This window comes from Bidens hawaiensis, unplaced genomic scaffold (genome assembly GCF_021521415.1).
Source record: "Bidens hawaiensis isolate Kalapana, Puna unplaced genomic scaffold, B.hawaiensis_p1.1 tig00004685_1, whole genome shotgun sequence".
NCBI classification, from domain to species: Eukaryota; Viridiplantae; Streptophyta; class Magnoliopsida; order Asterales; family Asteraceae; genus Bidens; species Bidens hawaiensis.
In genome coordinates this window covers 722,362-744,955 of record NW_027491287.1, presented here as the reverse complement: position 1 = coordinate 744,955, position 22,594 = coordinate 722,362, and the positions used below count along the sequence as shown (strand labels likewise).

The window sequence follows — 22,594 nt, the reverse complement described above, 5'->3', positions numbered from 1 at the left end:
TTTCTTGTAGGTTGTGCGTCGGGTCTTTGCTGATACATCTTATGGCGATGCTATGAGCGCAGCCCTCAACGCTTCTCACGAGGATGGGGAAAAGGCCGGCTTCCTGCTTGGTCTAGGGTTCGTTGAGAAAGGCATCCCGCCTTCCAACTTCCCTTTGTATAATGTTGATACTGAAGCTGTATACGACCAAGCAGTGAATCAGTATGCCGCCTTCCCGCATCCGGTGGTGGAGAAGGTGAACGAAGCTGCTGCTGCTGATGATGGGCTAGCTATCCTTAAAGCTTTCCTTGAACCGCCACGCTCTACTGATGGTGCTGGTCCAAGTGGAAGTGGCCCTGAAGCTTGATCCTGAAGATCCCTTCCCATTGCTAGGATAGGTTTAGCTTGTATAGATTTATATTCTTGTAGGCGGGTAGTTACCCGGCCATTCTTGTAATGAATATTATGAAATATAAATCTTTGTGCGGGTAAGACCGCTATTTTCACAGGATTCCTTGCTTTATAAACGTTATATGACTTGCATACTTTAGTTTAAATTAGCAATTTTCCAGGTGCTTAGAATAAGTTAACCTTTGAACGTGGTAGATAATAGGTTGAAGTTTTGCTTCCTCTTTCGTGATTGTGCGGGTAGGACCGTCACTTGCACTTAGTAGGATGGCTAAACTTTACCGATATCCGACCTGCGTGGAGGTTTTCCTCATCTTTTTAGAAGTTTCTAAGTGTTTAGGATAAGTTAACCTTTGAACGTGGTAGATAATAGGTTGAAGTTTTGCTTCCTCTTTCGTGATTGTGCGGGTAGGACCGTCACTTGCACTTAGTAGGATGGCTAAACTTTACCGATATCTAACCTGCGTGGAGGTTTTCTTCATCCTTTTGTTAGAAGCTAAGTTTTTTGATTAACCGTTCGACGCGCGGTTGTCAATAGGTTCGGTTTCCTCTCATGATTTGTGCGGTTAGGACCGGCACTTTCATTTAGTGGGATAACCAATGTTTACCAATGACTGACCTGCGTGAAGGTTTGTCACTTTTTTGGGTTTGTGCGGGTTTTGCCGCCTTCCCACGCAACGACTTCACGTAATGTGGTGAATGCCGTCATCAGTGTTGAATAAACCGTTCGACGCGCGGTTGTTAATAGGTTAGTGTTCAGTTTCCTCTATCATGATTCATGCGGATAGACCGGCACTTTCATTTAGTAGGATGACTGAACTTTACCTTTAACTGACCTGCGTGAAGGTTTCCGTTTTTTGGGTGTATGCGGGTTTTGCCGCCTTCCTCACGACACACGTATGCGGTGAAGACCGGCATATCCGTGTGGCAAGTTTATAAGTATAAATGTAAAATTATCAGCGTCGATGTTCTAAGGAGAATCATTTCCATTAGAAGTGGCTCTGGGCCTTTACAAATTTGGAATTGATCTACATGCAAACTGTGTAATTGAGCTCCCTTCCATGCTGTTGGGATGGGAGTACCATCGAGCCGATATGCACCTGGTTCGGGATCTCGTTGTTTACGCAGTATGTAGTCTCCAACATTCAAGCTGCGATTTTATTCGTGTTTTTCCCCAGCTGGGGTTCTACACGCATCCGCCTGCTCAGCGTTCATTGCGCCACGAGGTGCGCGAGCGTCCCATCTCTGACAAATGCTTCGACCATGTCCTTTACGTCTATGCATTCTTCAGTGTTATGGCCTTTTGTCCTGTGGAAATCACAGTATTTGCTCCGATCAGCATTGTGACGATGTCGGATTATTGGAGCCTTTGGCCATGGGAGCTCCTCCGTGGCGAATATCTCGGTGACGCTTTTGGTGAGTGGCGTCCATCTGGAGTTCTGGTGCGACTGTACGTTATCCCTTCCGCCCAACCGATGTTGCAAGCCGGATGAGGTGTCAAAGTTTACCCTTGACTGCCAAATGCCTAGCTTCCGCTTTTTGTTCAGTCGGGCGGTGAGGACGTTGTCTTCTCTTGTTTTCTGGGTGTAGAGGTTTGTGCTCTGTGGAAGATCTCTACCCAGTTGCTTCTCCGTTTCCGCATAGCGTTTTGCTGCTGTCATGATGGCATCCCATGTGGATGGCATGCCATCTTTACCCGTTAAGGTGCGGATGAGCTCTGGGTCGTTCGCGCCCTGGATGAAAGCAGCGCGAACAAGATCTTCGCTGATATTACCCAGACTTAGCTTCTTTGAATTGAAGCGAGTGATGAAGTCTGGCAAAGATTCATCTTCCTCTCGAATGCATTTGAGGATTGTCCATTGCTCTTCGGTATACTTTCTTTGTTGGCTGAAGTGTTGGCTAAACTTCTGCTGGAAGTCTGCCCAGTCGTAGATGTGGTTGACCGGTAGACGATCGAACCACGCTCTAGCTGGCCCAACAAGCGTCATTTGGAACATGTAACACCACGTGGGTTCCGTCCAATTGCTGACGGTTGCCCCCGCTATGAATCTGTTCAAATGATCGTCTGGATCAGATATACCATCATATGTGCCTATGTTTGACATTTGTTTGGCACTTTTTAGGGCAATTGCTTCCGCAATGTCCCTTTCAAATTTGGACGTTCCCGCGTTTGCAACAGTTGGTCTAAATGTTTTGGAGAAGTCACGTGGGCTTTCACCTACGTTTTTTGGTCTGAAGGCTTCTCCAAAACGCCTTCTTGGTTGGGAATCCGTTTCTTTACGCTTCCCTTTCGCCTTATGGCGAGGGTTTGCGTCTCTATCGGATTCCTCCGAATCATCCAAGTATTCTTCGAATTCATCAGCCTGTTGGACGGAACGCAAGCGTTCGTCCAACTCAGCTTGGAATTCCTTCTGTCATGCCTCCGCCCATGCCTTAACTTCATCGAGTGTTTGGCGGGGGGGCCTTGTTCGTTTCTCTAACTGGGTATCGGTGAATCCCAGTGAGCGATTATTTACTGCACTTGCCCCAGCTTGGGTAAGTGGGGTAGTGTTCGTAAAATTTACTTCACTTGCCTCGGCTTGGGTAACCGGGGTAGTGTTTGTAAAGACTGTGTAGCCGGTATTCTCCCCAGTAGCTGGGGTTGTGGTTACCGGAATTTCTTTAACCATCTTTCCAGAAGTTTGAAAAAACTGAAGAGAAATGTTCTAGCTTTTATGCACGGATGGCGCCAATGAAGAAACACTAAGTGACCCGGAGCAGATTACTGGTAACCTGGGGGTTAAATAGATGTTTCCCACGAGGGGTTAGATCCGGCAAAGATGGTTCTTCTGATAACCTGCAAAACAGACACCGTGAGCTCGTCACTGAGAATGGGGGGGGTTCCTCCTTGTGACCACCCTCCGGCGTGAGAATCAGACTAGATTGCTCTTGAATATAAATGTATATATTAAGAGATTGCTAGAGCAGATATCAGGGATAATATAAGATAGTATATGATGATAAGATGAGATGATCATACCATTTGGGGTATTTATAGCCGAAGGTAGGTTTCCAAGGAGGTATAGCCGGCTGAACAGTATTCCTGTTCCACCAACTGTGGCCTACGCACGTGCCATGCTGGTAGTTGGTGGGTAGGCAGCGGCCGACAGTGACCAGGCCTACTGTGTACTGTTCCCTTTCCACCAACTGTCGGCTATGCACGTGGTATGACAGGAGTTGGTGAGTAGGCAGCGGCTAATAGTGACATACAGTACAGGAGCATGCTGATCGCCATACTGTTAATGAGCTGTCGTATCTTTGGTCAGATCTTTTGCCCATACCTCGTCAGGTACAGTACAAAAGATCTTCCCGCATCGTACGGACTGGCTTATTTGGGCGGGAGTATTCCCCCTCCCGCCCTTGTGCGGGATTGTTCCCGGCTTTGCTCATTCCTTCAGGTGACAGCTGAATTATTGAGAGCTAAGTGCCTTGTGCGTGTAGCATTGCTGCGCGGGTGGCCTTCCCTGATGGCTTGTATCCGCAGCTGCGGGAACAGGCGGAGTACTTCACCATTGGGAGGCATTTCCTGCGGGAACAGCTTGCGTACTACGCGTAAGGACGTCACGTCTCTGAGCATGGTGGGTCCTGCGGATCCAGTTGGTTTCTGCGCAGACATCTCTCTTCAAGGTGAGTCCTGCGGGTCCAACTGGGCTCTGCTGGGACCTACCTCTTCAGTCTCCTAAAGCCGAGACACTTAACAACAATTGGTAACTATAGCCCCTTTCAAATCCTAGTAAAAACAACTTACTCCATTAAACCCTTTGGAAAACTTCTCGACACCGGCCACCACATGTTGCTTCCAATTTAATGATATTTTGTAACTTTATGCGAATAACAATGAGATGATAGATGAAAATTTGTAACCAGCATTTCTATTACATGTTCACACTTTTAACATCATCAACATATGTACTAACAATCACTTAAAGTTAGCATTGTGTAATTAACAGAATTGTTAAGTTAGTAATCATATAACAAGTTAAGAATAAATGATCATATTACATGTTACATAATAATAATAATAATAATAATAATAATAATAATATTTCTCCCTCGTTTATCATAACGAAAGGGACATGTCGTTAAACGCTCCTCTTGTTTAGTGTTAATATCTCTCGTGTTTAGAGTTCTGCTACTTTTTAACAACCTATCCTATTACTCTATTCACCAGGATCTAACCTGTGACCCTCCAAAGAAACAATTTGTCTTTTACTCGTGGGCCAAAGCCTCAGTGGCCCACTTTTAAGTTTAAAGTCAAAACTTAAAAGAGAGAATATATGCGGTCTGAAGGAGCTCAATAAGAATAAGATGAATAAATAAGAGTTGAGATTAAATGTTTCCCATCAAAACGTGTCACTTGTTTTGTCTTTTCTTAGTTTCTTCTTTATGATAAGGGCGACTCACCTGTTTAGTTTAATGGTCCAACGAATTGATTTAGGTAAACCTTGTAGAACTCATATACCACTCTAGCCGGTTAGACCATATGCATCACTCAGTTTAGGGCCGTGATGCAACGGCTCTCACCAGCCCGGAGCAGGATCGGATTTTGGCCAAAATAAGAACGGGACCAATTTAAACTCATGTGTTTGGGTATCCAGCGGGTTTTACGGATCCGGTACTATGGGTTCTATATGGATCCATTTAAAAAGCTCAAAATTTTATAAACTTTACAGCCCGTGTAACCAGGTTTAAACAACAAAGCAAGCCCAAATTATTATTAATGAAAAAGAAAGATTAAAATAACTCACATCCCATCTAAACCAAGTCTTCAACTTAATAATTTTAAGAGCCCAAAAAATAGGCAAATCATAACCCATCTAATTAACTAGAAAAAAAAAGGTAAAAATTAGAGTAGAGTGCTACTTTGGCCCTTGTGGTTTAATATCTATGTCTCATTAAGCTCAAAATATAACATTTAAACGAATGAACCTCTTACGTGTAATTTTGTTAGCGGTTTATGTCACCTTAGTCTGACGGCGTTCATTTAAACTAGCTAGTAGTTGCATGTCCCCCCTTACATGATGGGCCCAAGTAAGAACTTGCGTGTATTGATAATTTGATCAAACATGTCTATTTTGGTCATTTTCATCGATCAGGGCCACGAGTTAACTGGTCAACATGTGCGTTTCTGTAATATACTGAAATTCGAAACAATAAAATAATAAATGTCGATTGTTAGAAGATTGATAAACCGATGAAACGTTAATAAACAAATAACCGTGATTTAAATATAAATGTTATTTAACTGTAAATGGTATAATAATAATAATAATAATAACAATAATAATAATAATAATAACAACAACAACGGATGAGTATTTAGAATAAAATATGAAATTTGAATTTTGAACAAAGTTTACAACTCGTAACTCTCCGGCGATAAATTCGATTGGCTTATCTCAACAAACTATCAAATGCTATCACTAAATTTAAGGTTTCCAACCACCGGAAAGTACTATCGCCGCTAGTTGGAAGTCCGAAACAAGTCGTTCATCTCGGTTGAAGGTAACATTATATGCCATTTTAATTCGATTGTTAGCCAAGAAATTTGAATATGTAAAATCATTACTCTTGTGGCCATTTGTACTTCTTGGGAGGCCACTAGTAATTTATTTCGATGATGGGAACCAAGATGAATACGGTTTATGCGTAAGTCAAAAATAATATCAAAATCAACATATTTAATTATGGATACTAAATCAATCAGAATATAATATAAGATGGTTTGCTTGAATGACAAAAGTTAAGCTAGTTTCATATAGTGTCTTATCTTCTATTTGTTAAACGTCTGAACTAATACATTTAAGGGTAAGGGAAATATGTAAAAGGTTATATCAAATAAAATTTTGGTAACTAGTCTGTTATCTTAATTGTTTATCAATAAACGTAATCAAATAAATAAAACCAATGTTTTAAAAACTGGTATTTTACTGTACCGAATTAGGTTAAAAAATGATACAACCGGTTGAACCGGGTTATACCGGGAGGTTTTGAATAGTTACCTTATAATTTCCTATAAATTCAACTTAAACTCCAAAAATAACCCAAAAGTAATGATTTTATAACAAAAAATAATCAAAAAGGTAATCAATATTGAAAAAAAATAATACAAAAGCACTCAAGTTTAAAAAAATAGTCATAAAGTTTACACGTTTGAATGTTAATTATTGGGTTAAACGTAATTTTGGAAACATATGGGTCGCAAATATCAAAAATTTCTCGTGTTTAAAACCGGTTTGCCGGTAAAAACCGGTATTTTAGAAAAAAACCGCCGGTACGATGTTCTAGCAAACCGGCCAAACATACCGGGCTCAAAATATCGACCTGCTGTGCGAAATCCGGTTCAACTGGCCGGTATTAACCAGTTTTTAAAACACTGAATAAAACAAAATATGACATGATAAAATAGAATGATAACTTTCATAATCCGAAAACTACAATATTGTAGGTTTGCGTGCGAGTTAAGGAATACTTATACTTTCTGTGTTTTCGCTCATCGGATAATGTACGGATTCTGTGGTCTATTACTTGTAGCGTAATTATTGCTTTCATCATTCTCAGGACTTTGTGGTCTTGCACTTATAGCGCCATACCGTGTCTTCGCTCTCATAGTATATAGATTCTTGAGTCATTAATCGTGTTGTAATTATCGAGTTGATTCATCGTGTCACCGTTATTAAATAGTTTCGTTCTTTATTTATTGCAAATTGTTATTGTTAAATTGTCATGCATGCGATATAATATATTTTATTGCACTCATTGTCACATGTTCCTAATAGACCATTGTACATTGACATATTGTTATTGAGACATATTATATTGATGTTGACCATTGTTATCGCATTTTATTTGACCTCAATACCCGAGCATTTATCCACCTATGGGGACGTAGTGCGTCAATCGAGGCACCTTTTGACGTGCTCTACCTGTGGCGGAGCAATTAGTCCACAACGTCTCTAATTTATTGTGTTATGAGAGCATTTACTGATTACTGAGAGACGTATGGATCGATCCTAGGTAAATTGTTACTAGAGTGAGATGGTTAGGTGTGTGTGCCCACATTCCTATCTCACTTAATTATTTGTGCATTAGTCTACAGCTAATGTACATACTGTTATTGTTACTGGCTCACATGAGTATTTCCGGAGATATATTGTTATTGTGCTGATTCATAACTGATAGTTCAGCGTATTGTTACCGTTATCGGCCCGCAAACTGAACCTGTTTCTTCCTTGATTGTTCATCGTATCATATTGAATCTTTTGTTGTTACCGCTATTGTTTCTTTCGTTACTGGGTAATTCTTGGCTCATCCGTGTTTCTTTTGTTTGGGTTTCCTTTAATATGTTACAGGTACTCAAAGGAATCAGGGGAATGTGTGATAAGAGAGTAAAAGTAACTGGCTAGAATTTGGAAAACAAGGAACTTAATAATTTATTTTAAGTGAAACAACTTTATTTATTTTCGTTGTCAATCATATTGAACCTTTTTGGTATTTAATGATTTTAAAATTTTAAATTTGGATTTTTATTTATCGTATCGAGTGACACGTCGGCCCTAACCGGGCTGGGGTGTTACATTTTCCATCCACGAAGTTGTTTCAGTATTTCACAACACACTAGATCCATTCAACGAATAACCGCTATATATCCTATGACCACAAGCCTAAACTTTAACTATACTATATATAATACATAACTAAAGGACAAATCAAGACGTTTGTTTTAAGGTATTTACAATTTCTAATGCATATACAAGTGTAACAAAGGACAAAGTGGTATTTTAAACACAATCTACACACAGTTTATTTGATTTCAACAACTATAATTACAAGTTTGGTACCTTAACTTTAGTCTTTTTGGTTTTCTTGTTATATCTTTTACAACAATATGATTAAAACTAAATCTGAACATACCCATTTAACAAGCTTATTTTTATTGACGTGCCAATATAATTTTTTTTTAAAACAGACAAACGGTTTAAATTGTACAAGTCATTAATGCATGAATATATGCATGAATGTACAAGTTAATTTTATAACGAAAAATTAATTACAAGTACAGTATCTTAACTTTACTCAAATTTTATTATTTTAATGATTACTTACAACTTTGACCCCTCATGTTTATATAAATATTATTTTCTTTTGACATGTTTTACAAAAATATGATTAAACGTACTCAAAACATATAAATATCAAAATAATCAAGGCGAACTTGAGTTTAAGATTTTATCTTTAATTTCGAGTTGAGCTGAGTCGGCTCGGTATGATGTTCGACTCGAGCTAGGCTTGGCTCGCTAACAACCTTTTAAGTGTTGTTTCCCGCTACATCGTGCGGGCATCTGAATAGTATAATTAATTAAAAGAGCAACAAGATTCAATATGTCATCAAATAAATTTAACATTTGAAATGAAATTATTAATAAGTTAATTGACCACGACCAAAGAAAAGTTAATAACTTAATATATGAAGATACTATTAATAAATTGGCGAGACGTCCTTATCATAATGAAAAAACAAAGAAAAAAACAATACAAAACAAGAAAGTGGTTTTATAATTAAATAACCATAATTAAGAAAACCTAAACGCGTTTTCACATATACAAACACGCTTATCTCTTTGGTGTCAATTAACCATATAAAAAGAAGTGTTCCATATATATTTCATGTATCCAAAACCATATACTAAGCTTAACTTTCTGTTCCATATTTACATCATATTTAAATCAAAAAACATTTCTTTCATTGAAGAAATGAAGCAGTTGCAGATTTCTAATCATGACATAAAATTGGCAACTGATGGATTTTCCGACCAGAATTGTATTGCAAAAGGTGGATTCGGGAAGGTCTATAAAGGCGTATCAGAAGAGCATGGCGAAATCGCTGTAAAGCGGTTGGATCAAGGACAAGGGCAAGGAGAGCACAAATTCAAGATGGAGAATATTGCTTTGCTTTCAAAACATAAACACAAAAATATCGTCTCTCTTCTCGGATTCTGTGATGAAGACGGCGAGAAGATACTTGCCTATAAGTACGAGAGCAACGGAAGTCTGGATACACACTTACACAACGAAGATCTAACCTGGATCCAGCGAGTTCAGATTTGCCTAGATGTTGCGTGTGGGTTAAGCCACGTTCATGATACCGATGGGTCTCAACGTGGACTTTTCCACCGCGATGTAAAAAGCTCAAACATCCTTTTGGATGAGAAATGGAACGGTAAGGTTTCCGATTTTGGGTTGTCAAGAGTAGAACATGCCAATATGGAGTCTAGCTTCGCTATCTCCAATGTTTGTGGCACACATGGATATATTGCTCCAGAGTACTATATGAACGGTTATCTCACACAAAAATCTGACGTCTACTCTTTTGGTCGTATTGTGGGAAGTTCTGTGTGGAAGGCACGCACTTGTTTCATCGTACACGGATGATCGTCGATTCTTAACCGTTGTGGTCCATAAACATTTGAAAAAGGGAACATTATATAGTATCATTCCTTCCCATTTACAAAAACATATAAAGCTAGCTTCTTTACTCGCGTTTGTAGAAACTGCCTATCAATGTTTGAAGAACGCAGAAGAGCGTCCAACAATGAAGCAAGTCATGGAACAATTACAAAAGGCTCTTGATCTTCAAAGGGTATGTTGTTGTAGTTTGCATGAGGGTTTATTAATTTTATTAATTTTGGCAATTAAAACATGTTATTAGTCACTTTAGTTATTAATCAAACTTAAATCCCTAAAAACAAAACAATAATGAGACGATGTTTCCTTCGGTTGCTTATCATTGATGTTGATCAAAATCCAAATAAAATAGGGTTTAAACTTAATAGATAATAGTAATGATAACGTACAAGAATAATATTAATAATACTACATCCGTCTTATTAAAAGTGTCCGCATTTCCTTTTTTATTTGTCACATAACTAATGTTCACTTTCAAAATTTATTAACAAATTTTCAAGTTTACCCTTAAACACACATAACTAACATTAATAAATAATATTTATGGACCCAATTTCCAAGTGCGTTATTTTTATTTGGTAAACAAATAAAACAATAATTTAATCTACCTTAAACTTTCTGCTTTTCAAACTAAGACACTTTGACCGGGACGGAGGGAATATAAATTAATATCGTTTTTACTTTATTGAACATTGCTCTTTGTTTTTTTTTAATTTTTCCAGACTAGCCCCATGTCACTTACCAGCGAAGAAGTGAAGCACTTGCAGCGGATTCCTCTCCAAGACATACGTTCAGCAGTTGAAAGTTTTGACTCAGTTGGATGGAACAAAAATTTTCTCAGTCAAGTCACATCAGAAAAACACGGCTGCATTTCCGTATGGCGGTTGGATCGCCCGCTTGGAAAACTTGAATTCATGAGAGAGATCGCTAAAGCTGCAGAACGTAATAAGGGAAACATTGTATCTTTACTTGGATTTTGTGATGAGGGTGTGGAGAAGTATCTTGTTTTCAAGGATGAAAGCAACACGCCTCTCGACTTGTGGTGGACCTATGAACTTATGTCATGTGATTTGGAAATCACGCCCCCTCCGCTATTATGATAGATTTTTAATTAATTGGTCGGGTCAGGATGGGTTGGTCGTGTACATCATGTTCTTATTGTTGTACAAATGGGGTTGTTGCTTTTTGTGAAACATTTTTAAATTGTGTGCGCTTCTAATAGGACCTTATATGCCACTAACCATTCCACCTGTGAGTTCTTAACCATCCACTTCATCAATTCTCCAGCCAATTCACAAAAGAAATTAAAATCCAAGAGAAAGAGAAAATTAAAATCCTCTTTCTCTTCTCTTTCACCTCAACGATAGTTAAAATGCGGGTTACCGATTTGGATATGGCTGCCACAGAGAGAGAAGAAGGTATGACAACATTTGATGGATGACTTTTTTTTCTTGAAGTTTTAATATATGATCTTCCTTCATTATTAGCCTCATTAGATGCCCTATATACTTACTGAGATGTTCACCATCATATTACTATTAAGATTATCATAAGCCAAAACTATGATTAGATATATGACTTTTGTTGGTATGACTTTTTACAGTGTTGCTCTGCTATGACTTTTTGCCGATTCATCTTCAATTTCTCTTGCTCTGCTGTGACTTTGAATGTATTTCATTATCATTCAACTATAATATAATTTCTTGAATAGTTTGATGGAGTTGACTTTGGCCCGACAATGATGTTTATCTGAGCCTGTGTTGTCTTGGATTGGCAACTGAAATGGCTTGGTTGTCGATAGAAGGGAAGACCGCCTCATTATAAATCTAATGGCTTTCATTTATAGTTGTGATGATAATTCGGTCATAGGCATGGCAACTTATGTTGCAGCCATGGTGCGGAGCTGAACAATTGTGATTCCGCTTCTCAAACCGGTATCGGTTTTTGGCGTCGCAATCTATGTTGCAGCCGTGATGAGCCTCGAGTTGGCTTCACGTTTATTTTTAAATTAAGCCATCATAGTTTATGGTTGTCACTTGAATCATTAGAAGGATTGACTTGACTTTGATTGGACTTTCATAAGTATAATGGTTTATGTGTTTGATTTTGTCTCTTTAGATCAATGGTGTTTGGTATAGTAATGTATGTTGCAGCTGTGATACCAACCTGAACCTAATCCTAGATTCTTTTACTTAGTCACATACTAGGAAACGTTTATGTAATCTTTAATCCATGTTTTCAACCATCTTGCATTCTTATTATTTCTAACCAAGTTTATTTTAGTTCGTTATGGAAAGTTAATTTTGTGTTTTCTTTTTCAGGTGTCACCACAACCCAGCACATCTCAGTTCGTAGCAAACCAAGTTTTTAGCGAACCAAGTATTTTATGATTAGATGGGTTCAAGTCATTCTTTCATTGAATCATTTTCTAGAAGTGGCCCACATATGTTATCCACTTTTCAAAACATGACTTCGTTGGTCAACACTATATAAGAGAAAAAGGGTTGCATCTTAGTCTGTAAAGTTTCTGATGCGGTATGCGTTTGAGTAGAGAAACACTATATTCTCATTCTTTACCTTAAACGGGCCAAACTTTGTTATACAAATTGATACCCTTCCGGCTCATTTCTTTTGTTTAGATTGGTTTTCCTTTTCCTGCTATGGTTGTAATATTTTTTTTGTTTTATGTGTGCTAAATTAGATTTTTAGATTGTATATTGGTGAAATTTAAGGCGTAGGAATAAGGGTTTTAGATATTGTTTTCTTGGTGCACACCATCTGGAATGGATTAAAATTAGAGATTAGGTTTCTTATATTTCTAGATGTTTAATTCAACTGTTTGATACTGTTTGCTTTATTTGTGGCACTAATTTTCATTTGCTCTGAATACCTATTATGAGTTTTTAAAGGATTGTACAGTTTGCTTTGTTTGTGATTATTTGCATTTCCTTAAAAGTTGATTATGAGTTTTTAACAGAATTATAGAATGTTGCTTTAGGTAAGTGGTTTACTGTTGCTTGCAGCCTAATCGTTCTAGAAGATAGTTGCACTTTTGTACTTTGTATGAGCTTCAGGTATGGTTTCACAACCCCCGCAACGCGGGGGGTCGAAACCCTAGTTTATCTTTAATTTACAACTTCCGTAATAAAGTTGGTGTATTATAAGTTGTACATTTTGAAGTCTCCTCGTGTTATTTGAAAACCTGCATATGTCCATGTTTGTTGTCTGTCATAAACGACATTATATGTTGTACAGTGTGCTTTCTATGTTGTTCCTTTGTGCTAATAAGTTGTATTGTGTGTTTTCTATGTTGTTTGAAGTCTCCACGTGTTAGTTGAAAACCTACACATGTCCATGTTTTTTCCCATCTGTCATAAACGACATTATAAGTTGCACTATGTGCTTTCTATATTGTTCGTTTGTGCTAATAAGTTGTACTATGTGCTTTATATGTTTTATCTTTGCGTTGGTAAGTTGTATTATGTGATTTATATGTTGTACCTTTGTTGTTGTACATTTTGAAGTCCCTAGTTCTCTTCTTCCCAGCGTCTTCGCAAATGGCAACCTGATTTTCTCTCAGCCAGTGACCTTGCCGCTCCTGGCGGGTCCCAACGACGCCGAATCAATGGTCGATTCAGGTGAAGATCTGAATTATCGTGTCTTCATTCCAACTTTCATCGCTTCTCCATCGCGCTTCATCATTTACAAGTTACTCATTTGTTTTACGGGTTATTAGTCCACATTCTAGTTTCAACAAAACCTCCAAAAAGTACCTTGAAGCCAAAGAGTACAAACATACCAAATCACAGAGGGTCAAACTCCAAAAGGTTATAGTAATAAACATAACAATTAACAAAATTATGGTATTAGAATGAGTTTATGACATACCGAATAGGCTAATATATAGTTTACCGGGGATAAGTGATCGGGTATTCTAAAAACATGTGTGTGTATTTCAATTAATCATAATGATCCGGCATCAATTCGACTTTACATATTTACATAAATATTACATAAGACAATAAGCTTGACTTCTAACTAATTACATAATTGACTCATAAGTAATAACTCTTTAAACAAACTTGGCTTAACAATTAAGACTTAACAGGACCTAAATTTAAGGAACTAACGCTACATGAAAATAAAATGGAAACTAGGAACCGATCGATGAACTCCTAAACACATGCTTGTGATTCGAAAGTGAAAGTGCAGTGTTGAATGGGTCTTCAAGATTAGTCTTTTAGTCTAGTAAACAGTGTTTTCTGAACCAGATCGCGCAATGAACAGGTTGTCACATGGTGGTTTTCTAATCTCATCAGGATGGTTTTCGGCTGCTCCATGGGTTACCTGGTCTGTATCAAATTCTGTGCTAAGATCCTGCATCAAAAGTAATATCATCGCTCTCAACAATCAAAACTACATCAAATTAAGGACAAAATGACAAAAGACGTCCTTTATGTTTGAACGTTTTTTCAATAGACGTCCTTTAGCAAAAGACATGGTAGAAAACGTATTTTATGTTTCAAATTCCGTTCACGTTACATCCTTTCGCACTAACCCAGTTAAATTTTTTCGTTAAATATGATCATTTGCTTTGCACATGAGGGCAGTGTAGTAAATTCACACATATATTAATAATTAAAACTAAAAAAATATATATATTTAAAAAACATATACTCCCTCCCCGTATCTCTCTCTCTCTCTCTCTCTTCTCTCTTTCTCTCTCCTACAATAATCCACCATCATCACCAACCCCATCTTCATACAGAACCACAACAACCGCCGCCACCATCACCAACTACACAACCATCTCCGGTCACATGTTGTCGAACAGCGCCACCACGCACCACTGTAGCCGCCGCCACCACCTGGAACACCATATCCCAACACATGGAACACCACCACTGATATCTAACACCACCGCCTGACCATCCTATTAGTTTGCTGCTACCACTTCTGAATTGGTTAAAACTAATAAAATGCCCCCAACTTATAAACCCTAGAAACCATTCAAATAAAAAATATGTGTTCGTTAACAAAGAATTGTGATTAAAACTTTATGGCTTCTGTTCAGTATTCAAAGACGAGTAGAATGGTGTGATTAGCTTACCTCGATTTGATCAATCGGCGACCGACAACGTGTTTTCCGGCGGCGTGTTCTCCGGCGAGGAATTCAAAGACGCTTTAATCCATGAACCGTGGTGTTCTCCGGCGGCGTGATCTCCGGCGAAGATGAATGGCGTGTTCTCCGGCGGAAACTGGTTTTGGTGGTGATGAAGATGATGGGAGGAAATGGTGGCAGTGGATAGAAAAGGTGGGTGGGTGGGTGTGAGAGAGAAAGAGAAGGGGGGGGGGGGTTATTGTATATTTTTTGTTTTATTAAAAAATAAAAGTATTTTTTCAAAAGGCCAAAACTTTAGTTTAATTACACAAACAGTCCTTAAAAGGGTAAAATGACGGCATTGCCCTCATGTGCAAAGCACATGACCGCATTTAACGAAAAAATTTAACTGGGTTAGTACGAAAGGATGTAACGTGAACGAAATTTGAAACACAAAATACGTTTTCTGCCATGTCTTTTGCTAAAGAACGTCTATTGAAAAAACGTTCAAACATAAAGGACGTGTTTTGCCATTTTGTCTCAAATTAAGTGTTGCAATAACTTAAAAGTGGACAAAAATTTTGTACTATATAGGTGTGATTACTTGTTCCATCTTGCTTAAAAAAATGTAACCAAACCAAAATATTAAAGGGTAAGAGAAAGGATGGGTAAGGAAGTGGTGGTTTTTAGTTACTAAAAGATAGAATAAAATAACTCACAGCCCATCTAAACCAAGCCTTCAACTTAATAATTGTAAGAGCCCTGAAAATAGGCAAATCACAACCTATCTAATTAACTAGAAAAAGAAAAGGTAAAAATTAAAGGAGTAGATTGCTACTTTGGCCCTTGTGGTTATATATATATATACTAGTTTTTATCCCCCGTATTACGGGGGTTGTTATATATTGTTTGTTCTAATATTTATTTATTTTTTTAATTTATTTTTTTTATTGTATGAAAGTTAATAATATACTTATGGTTTGATGGTAAATTGTTTCACAAATAAATGAGATGTTATAACTATGTTTAAAAGCTATATGGTTTTCATGTGACCCAAGACCTGTTTATTTTTTTTACTATGAAATTGGTTTTTTAATTATAAATAATATTTATGAAAGTTAATAATATACATATGGTTTGATAAGACCCAAGACCCGTTTATTTTTTTACTATCAAATTGGTTTTTTAATTTAAATAATATATATATCTTTTTTAAAATAAATAAGATATTGTTTTTTATTATATCCTATTTTATAGGATTTTTACATATATAATTTGGTGAGAATAATATTTAATTTAATAAGATGTTTTAACCCATTTAAGGAATATCTGGGTTTAGTAAAACCCATACCCATGAATTCAGGTCAAATGCATGAGAAGCCTCTATTTAAAAATCAAGCAAATCTGGTTACTCCAAAAAAATGGGGAGCGACTACATCGCGAGACGTAGGATTTTTGTACGATATGCAGTTGTACATGATCATCAATAAACCCCTCATGATTATAAGCGCTTTCATAATACTTACGGGTAGATTTTTAGTTATAGGATCCTTAAACATATCATGAATGTATTCGATACGAAAATTTAGATTCCTCAATTCGTTCATAAACGAATAATTAGTTTCATATCGAAATTTAATGCAGCACCTCTCGAACTGTTACTGTTTGAGAAAACATGGTAGCTGAGTTTATCACAGTAAGTCTTCAATATATAATAATTATAGAGTTAATAAACTTATGAGTCCACTGATAAATTTTCAACAACATTTATTGCTAATTGCGTTGTGATTAATCAACATATTATGTCATTATAACTTAGATTATTGTTATCAGTTCTTTATGACTCCTCAATGAGATAGATTTATCTGCTGACATGAGAATATATCCCGAAAATTACATTATGTTATCTTTGAATATAGCAAAGTTTAGAGTAATCTAGCGGTTTGAATTCTCACTTCTTATTTTAAATTATAGTCTTTTGTTTCTTTTAAAGATGTTTTAATACTCTTTTAGATGCTCACATTAATCTAGACATATCTAGTGTGTTGCAATTTTGAGTAATATCTGAACGAGTATAGACTTGAACCTACATAAGGTTTCTACTTAACGAAGCATAAGGTAATAATCTCAATGATCCTATTATCCTCTAAATAGAGCAATATTGTTTGTTACATGTGTAAGGACCCATTTAAGGTAAAACTTATAGAACAAAACTAACGTCCCTTTGGGTCTATCTCAGAATGTTATGATATCTATTACGTAAGGGATATCTCTGAGATTTATTATATCAAAGTATGTACGAACAATGTTTTGACTTATGTAACATATACTTGTCAGAAGAATGTCATCTATATAAGGAAAAGTTTGTTTTTAGTTGCTCCCACTCATCTTGAGGTAGGTACATTAATCCACTTGGTTTTTGATAAAAATAATTGTATAAAGATTTCATCACATTATGATGTCTGCATTAACCCATACATGAATTTTATTGACTTACATATTAAGTGTTCTTTGACCTTCAGTTTAGAACTTTCAGGTTATTTTATATCAATCAATCAATCAATCATACCCAGTGTAGTCCCACCAACAGCGAAGCTATAAGTAGGGTCTGGGGAGGGTGGGATGTAGGCACATCGTACCTCTATCCAAAGGGATAAAGAGGCGGCTTCCAGAGAGACCCTCAGCTCTAAGGTACATATGTATGAAGCAATACAGATAAATCAAAGTTCAACAGTAATATAAACATTAATAATAATATTAATAATAATAATAATAATATATGTAAAGAAAATATCATTATGGTGTGTGACAAAAAAGGAAAATAGAAGCCCTAGGGTAATCGTTTATTCCTAAAAATCCTTAACTTTAATTCTACTTCTCCAAGAATTCCTATCCTCAACCATGTCCTCGGAGAGGTTTAGGTCTATCAAATCATGCCTAATCCTTTCGTCACAAGTCAATTTAGGTCGTCCTCTACCCATCTTCCCCTCTATAGTAATATTTTATACGCTTCTAACAGGACTCGTCGTCTGTCTTCTCTTCACATGTCCTAACCATCTCAATCTCCACTCTCTTATCTTGTCTGCTATGTTCGCTACCCCTAATCTCTCCCGAAACACAACATTTTTTATTCGGTCTAACCTTGTGTGTCCACACATCTAACGTAGCATTCTCATTTCTGCTACCTCCATCTTCCGCACTTGTGCCTTCTTGATGGCCCAACACTCTATTCCATATAGCATTGCAGGTCTAACTGCAACCCTATAAAATTTCCCTTTAGTTTAGCTGGAAAACTCTTGTCGCACAATATACCTGTGGCTGCTTTCCATCTACACCATCCTACCTGGACTCGATGGGTCACATCACTGTCTAATTCCCCATCGATCTGAACAAAAGATCCTAGATACTTGAACTTCGTTACCTGCGGAACCACCTGCCCTTCAATGGTGATCTGTATGTCCTCATTGTCATTTACCCCACCAAAATCACAGTGTAGGTACTCCGTCTTAGATCGACTAATCCTTAAACCTTTTGTCTCTAAGGTTGTTCGTCATTCCTCAAGCTTCATGTTTAGATCTTGTTTTGTCTCAGCAAGTAACACAATATCGTCTGTGAACATCATGCATCACGGAAGCGTCCCCTGAATCGACTTTGACAACTCATCCAAGACTACTGCAAAAAGAAACGGACTCAGAGCTGACCCCTGGTGAAGACCCACCTCTACGGGGAAGAACTCAGTATCCCCCACTGGTGCACGAACACTTGTTGCACTCTTGGTATACATATCCATAATTATCTCTATGTATTTCCTTGGTACTCCTCTACCCTCCAAGCACGCCCAAAGCACCTATCGTGGCACACTGTCGTAGGCCTTTTCTAGGTCGATAAACACCATATGCAGGTCACGCTTCTTCTCCCTATACTTTTCCATCAATCTTCTTATAAGGTGTATTGCTTCTGTGATGGAACGACCCGGCATGAAGCCAAATTGGTTCACCGTAACCTGAGTTTGTCGTCTAAGTCTAACCTCAATCACTCTTTCCCATAGCTTCATAGTATGGCTTAGTAGTTTGATTCCTCGATAGTTACCACAACATTGGGCGTCTCCTTTGTTCCTATAGATAGGAACTACAACGCTGCTCCTCCACTGGTCTGGTATCTTACCAGATTTAAGAATACTATTGAACAAAGAATTTTAATTTTTAAATATATGTAAATAAAATCCTTAAAAAGTCTATGGTTGCTTCTTACATTCTCTCAAGCCACCAGATTGTTTTATTTGTAAATGAAGGTTTCTCATGTATTTGACCCGAATTCACGGTTATGGGACTCACTAAACCCATATAACCTTAAACGCGTTATAACATCTCATTATATTAAAAAATAATCTCACCTTGATATGAAAATCATATAAAATATGGATATACTGAAAATTAATATCCAATTTGTCTAAGAAAAAGATATTATTTATATTAACAGTTTTATAGTAAAAAATAATAATAATAAGCGGGTCATGGGTCTTACCAAACTCATAGTTTTTAAACGGGTTATAACATCTCATTTATTTGTGAAACTTTTTTTATCATCAAACTCTAAGTATATTATTAGCTTTCTTACAATAAAAAAATTAAAATCCAAAAAATATAAATATTAGACACGAAAAAGACACACAACTCCCGTAATACGGGGGATAAAAACTAGCAATATTATAATTATGAAGCACACCATCCCCCTCTCCTTTTATATTCCTTTGATTTGATTTATGGCATTCGAGACCCGGCCTCCTTTACCCATATAATAATTGCCCCTTTTGCCGCAATTGATTATATATATATATCAAACAATATTAAGTGTTAAAGTTTTTATTACTTTTGTCTTTTTGGTGAAGTTCATTATATTTTAGTATTATTTACCCATTGTCTAAAAAACAATTTAAGCTACTTTGGGATCATTTGAAAGTGACGGGTATCATGCCAGAGTCTTAAATATGGTAAAGCAAGGGTGGTTAAAGACTTAAAGGGTCATTAATTTGTTGTGTAATCTGGTGCAAAGAAGGGCACACACATATTTGTTAGATGGTAGTGTTGTCGCACTACGTTTGTTGTTTTAACAAAGATATATAGTGCATTGCTACGGCACAAGAGCTTTGGCCATTTGAGTAGCCGATGTCTTGTAGAGTTAAGAAAACAATTAATAACTGGTTTAAATCCATGATGTTGGATTTTGGATTTTGTAAAACTTGTTTGTTGGGAAAGAAGAAGAGGATCCAGTTTGGTATAGGGAAACGAACAACAGGGCGGGAAAACATTAACTCTAGATAGAATTAAGGTGCATCTCTTGAGAAGACAAAACTGTGGCTCGTCCGACCAACCATGTCCGTCATCTATTATTCTTCCTTCAGCCCACCACCAGTTGGAATTTTCTAGGATTTTCTATGGGAAATACAGGGAACAAAGCAAGATGAAAGGATTGGTTGCTGGTAAATAAAAGAAAAAATTCTAACAAATAAACGTTGTGAAAAACGAAAAAGGAATTGAGTGTTAAATTTTTTAAGTTTCAGTAAATTTTTACACTAAATACGTTATATTAAACAATGAGAGTGTTAAAAGTTTTTAATACTTTTGTCTTTCTGGCGGAGTTCATTATATTTTAGTACATCTACCCATTTTTAAATTAGTTTAAGCTCCTTTTATTTCACATGTTACAAGCAATTTTTATTATTTCACATGTTACAAGCAAGTTTTAACATTTAATCCATTAATTTTTATCCCTAAAATTTATCAGACACCTGAACATTGGGCCTTTAACTGTTACAAACTTACAACTTCACAATACGTTATAAAAAAAAAGACAACTTAAACTGATTGCCCATTACACATGTAAGTTGAGAAGTGTTAAGCAGATAAAGCAACTTGTATGTCTTCAACTACTTTCCTGACAAAACCTGCACTAGACCTGCAAGTGTAGTTCAACATAACATTAGACTATGTGTCGTGGAATTTGGATGATGATTAGTTAATAAAACGTGATGTCACATCATTTCCACATACGCAATGGGCCATTAACTAGCTAACCCACCCATATAGTTTAAGAAAACAAATTCACAAGTTCAGATTAATTATGGAATAAAGATTAAGAAATCACCGAAATTTTGAGTATTCCAGGCCAGGTGCATTAGTTGCTTCAACAAGAGCATTCCGCCAAATTTCAATCCTTGGGTGTCTATCATATTCGCACATCACTTCCCCGAAATACCCTTTTTGTGTCTGCACATCAGAACGACTCACATTGAGGAATATAGGCAAAACTAACTTTCTTTTTTCTTTCATGCACTCAATAATCTTGGCAACTTCATCCAAGTACCAAGAATTAACCGCAAACTTTTTGGTGAAAATAATGACAAATAAGCGTGAACGCTTAATGGCCTTTAAAAGTACTGACTCATTATGGGTTAGTGTCACGTCATCCTTGTAAATGGAAACATCTCCTTGGTGAAGAGCAGCACAAATATCATCAACAACGTGGCATTCAGGGTCTCGGTGTCTAAAACAAATGTATACATCATGCCAAGATCCTCTTGATCCCTATTGGAAAACAACAATTAGTGAAGGATTCTAAGAATCATCATACAAATTGGTTCGTTTTTTTTTAAAATAACAGGTATAAAATTTGATGGAAAGTATATGCATTAATAATCTAAAGAATAGGTGACGGATAAAAGAGCTATACACTTGCAGCAACTTACTTGTTGATATTCTAATGCTTTCTCGAGTTGATCCACAACCACGTCCATCGTTGGTCGTTCATTTCGTTTCTTCAAGCATTGATAGGCAATGGTTGAATATGTACACAAGCAATCTGAACTCATTTGACTTCTTAGACTTGAAACAATAATTTCATTCAGTGTTTCCTTTTCGTAATGGTTTTGGGCCAATTTGGCTGAAAAATAAAACCTATCGTCGTAATTCTTTACACTTGCTAACCTACTACACATTACTTCAAACAGTACAACACCAAAAGAGTAAACATCGGATTTTTGTGCGAGAGTTTTATGTTCATCGTACTCTGGATCAACATACCCGTGCGTGCCACAAGCCTCAGTATAAATAACGCTGCACGGCACCCTCGCTAGAGCAATTCTGGACAAACCAAAATCTGAAATCTTGGCCCTCCAGTTTTCATCCAACAGGATGTTGGAGCTCTTTACGTCACGGTGAATTATTCTATGTTGACTTTCAACATCTTCATTCAAGTACTTCAACGCATTGGCGACATCCAAACAAATCCGAAGGCGTTGGGTCCAGGTTAGATCCTCATTACGTAAATGCTTTTCGAGACTTCCGTTGAATTCATACTTTAAAACAAGTATCCTCTCCCCATCTTGGTCACAAAAGCCAACAAGAGAGACAATGTTTTCATGTTTATGAGTTGAAAGCACTTCAATCTCCATCATGAATTGGTGGTCTCCTTGCCCCGCTTCTGCCCTACGATCTAATTTCTTTACAGCAACCATGCCAAGCTTTTCAGATTGGCCTCGGTACACATTCCCAAACCCACCCTTCGCGATGAAGTTATTTACAGAAAAGTTATCGGTTGCCAATG

General features: G+C 37.0%; 1 protein-coding gene and 1 pseudogene across 1 annotated transcript; one reads left to right on the top strand and one right to left on the bottom strand.

The window, feature by feature from the left end:
- Positions 1-9,180: 9,180 nt before the first annotated feature.
- Positions 9,181-9,858, top strand: LOC143627487 (putative serine/threonine-protein kinase At1g01540 pseudogene; annotated as a pseudogene).
- Positions 9,859-20,831: 10,973 nt separating this feature from the next.
- On the bottom strand, positions 20,832-21,934 carry LOC143627555 (disease resistance protein RPV1-like). Its single transcript, XM_077097346.1, has 3 exons — positions 21,738-21,934; positions 21,137-21,576; positions 20,832-20,947 (listed from the first exon to the last, which is right to left on the bottom strand). The coding sequence occupies exons 1-3, from the start codon at positions 21,858-21,860 to the stop codon at positions 20,887-20,889; spliced, it is 624 nt and encodes a 207-aa protein (XP_076953461.1). The 5' UTR covers positions 21,861-21,934; the 3' UTR covers positions 20,832-20,886.
- Positions 21,935-22,594: the final 660 nt, after the last annotated feature.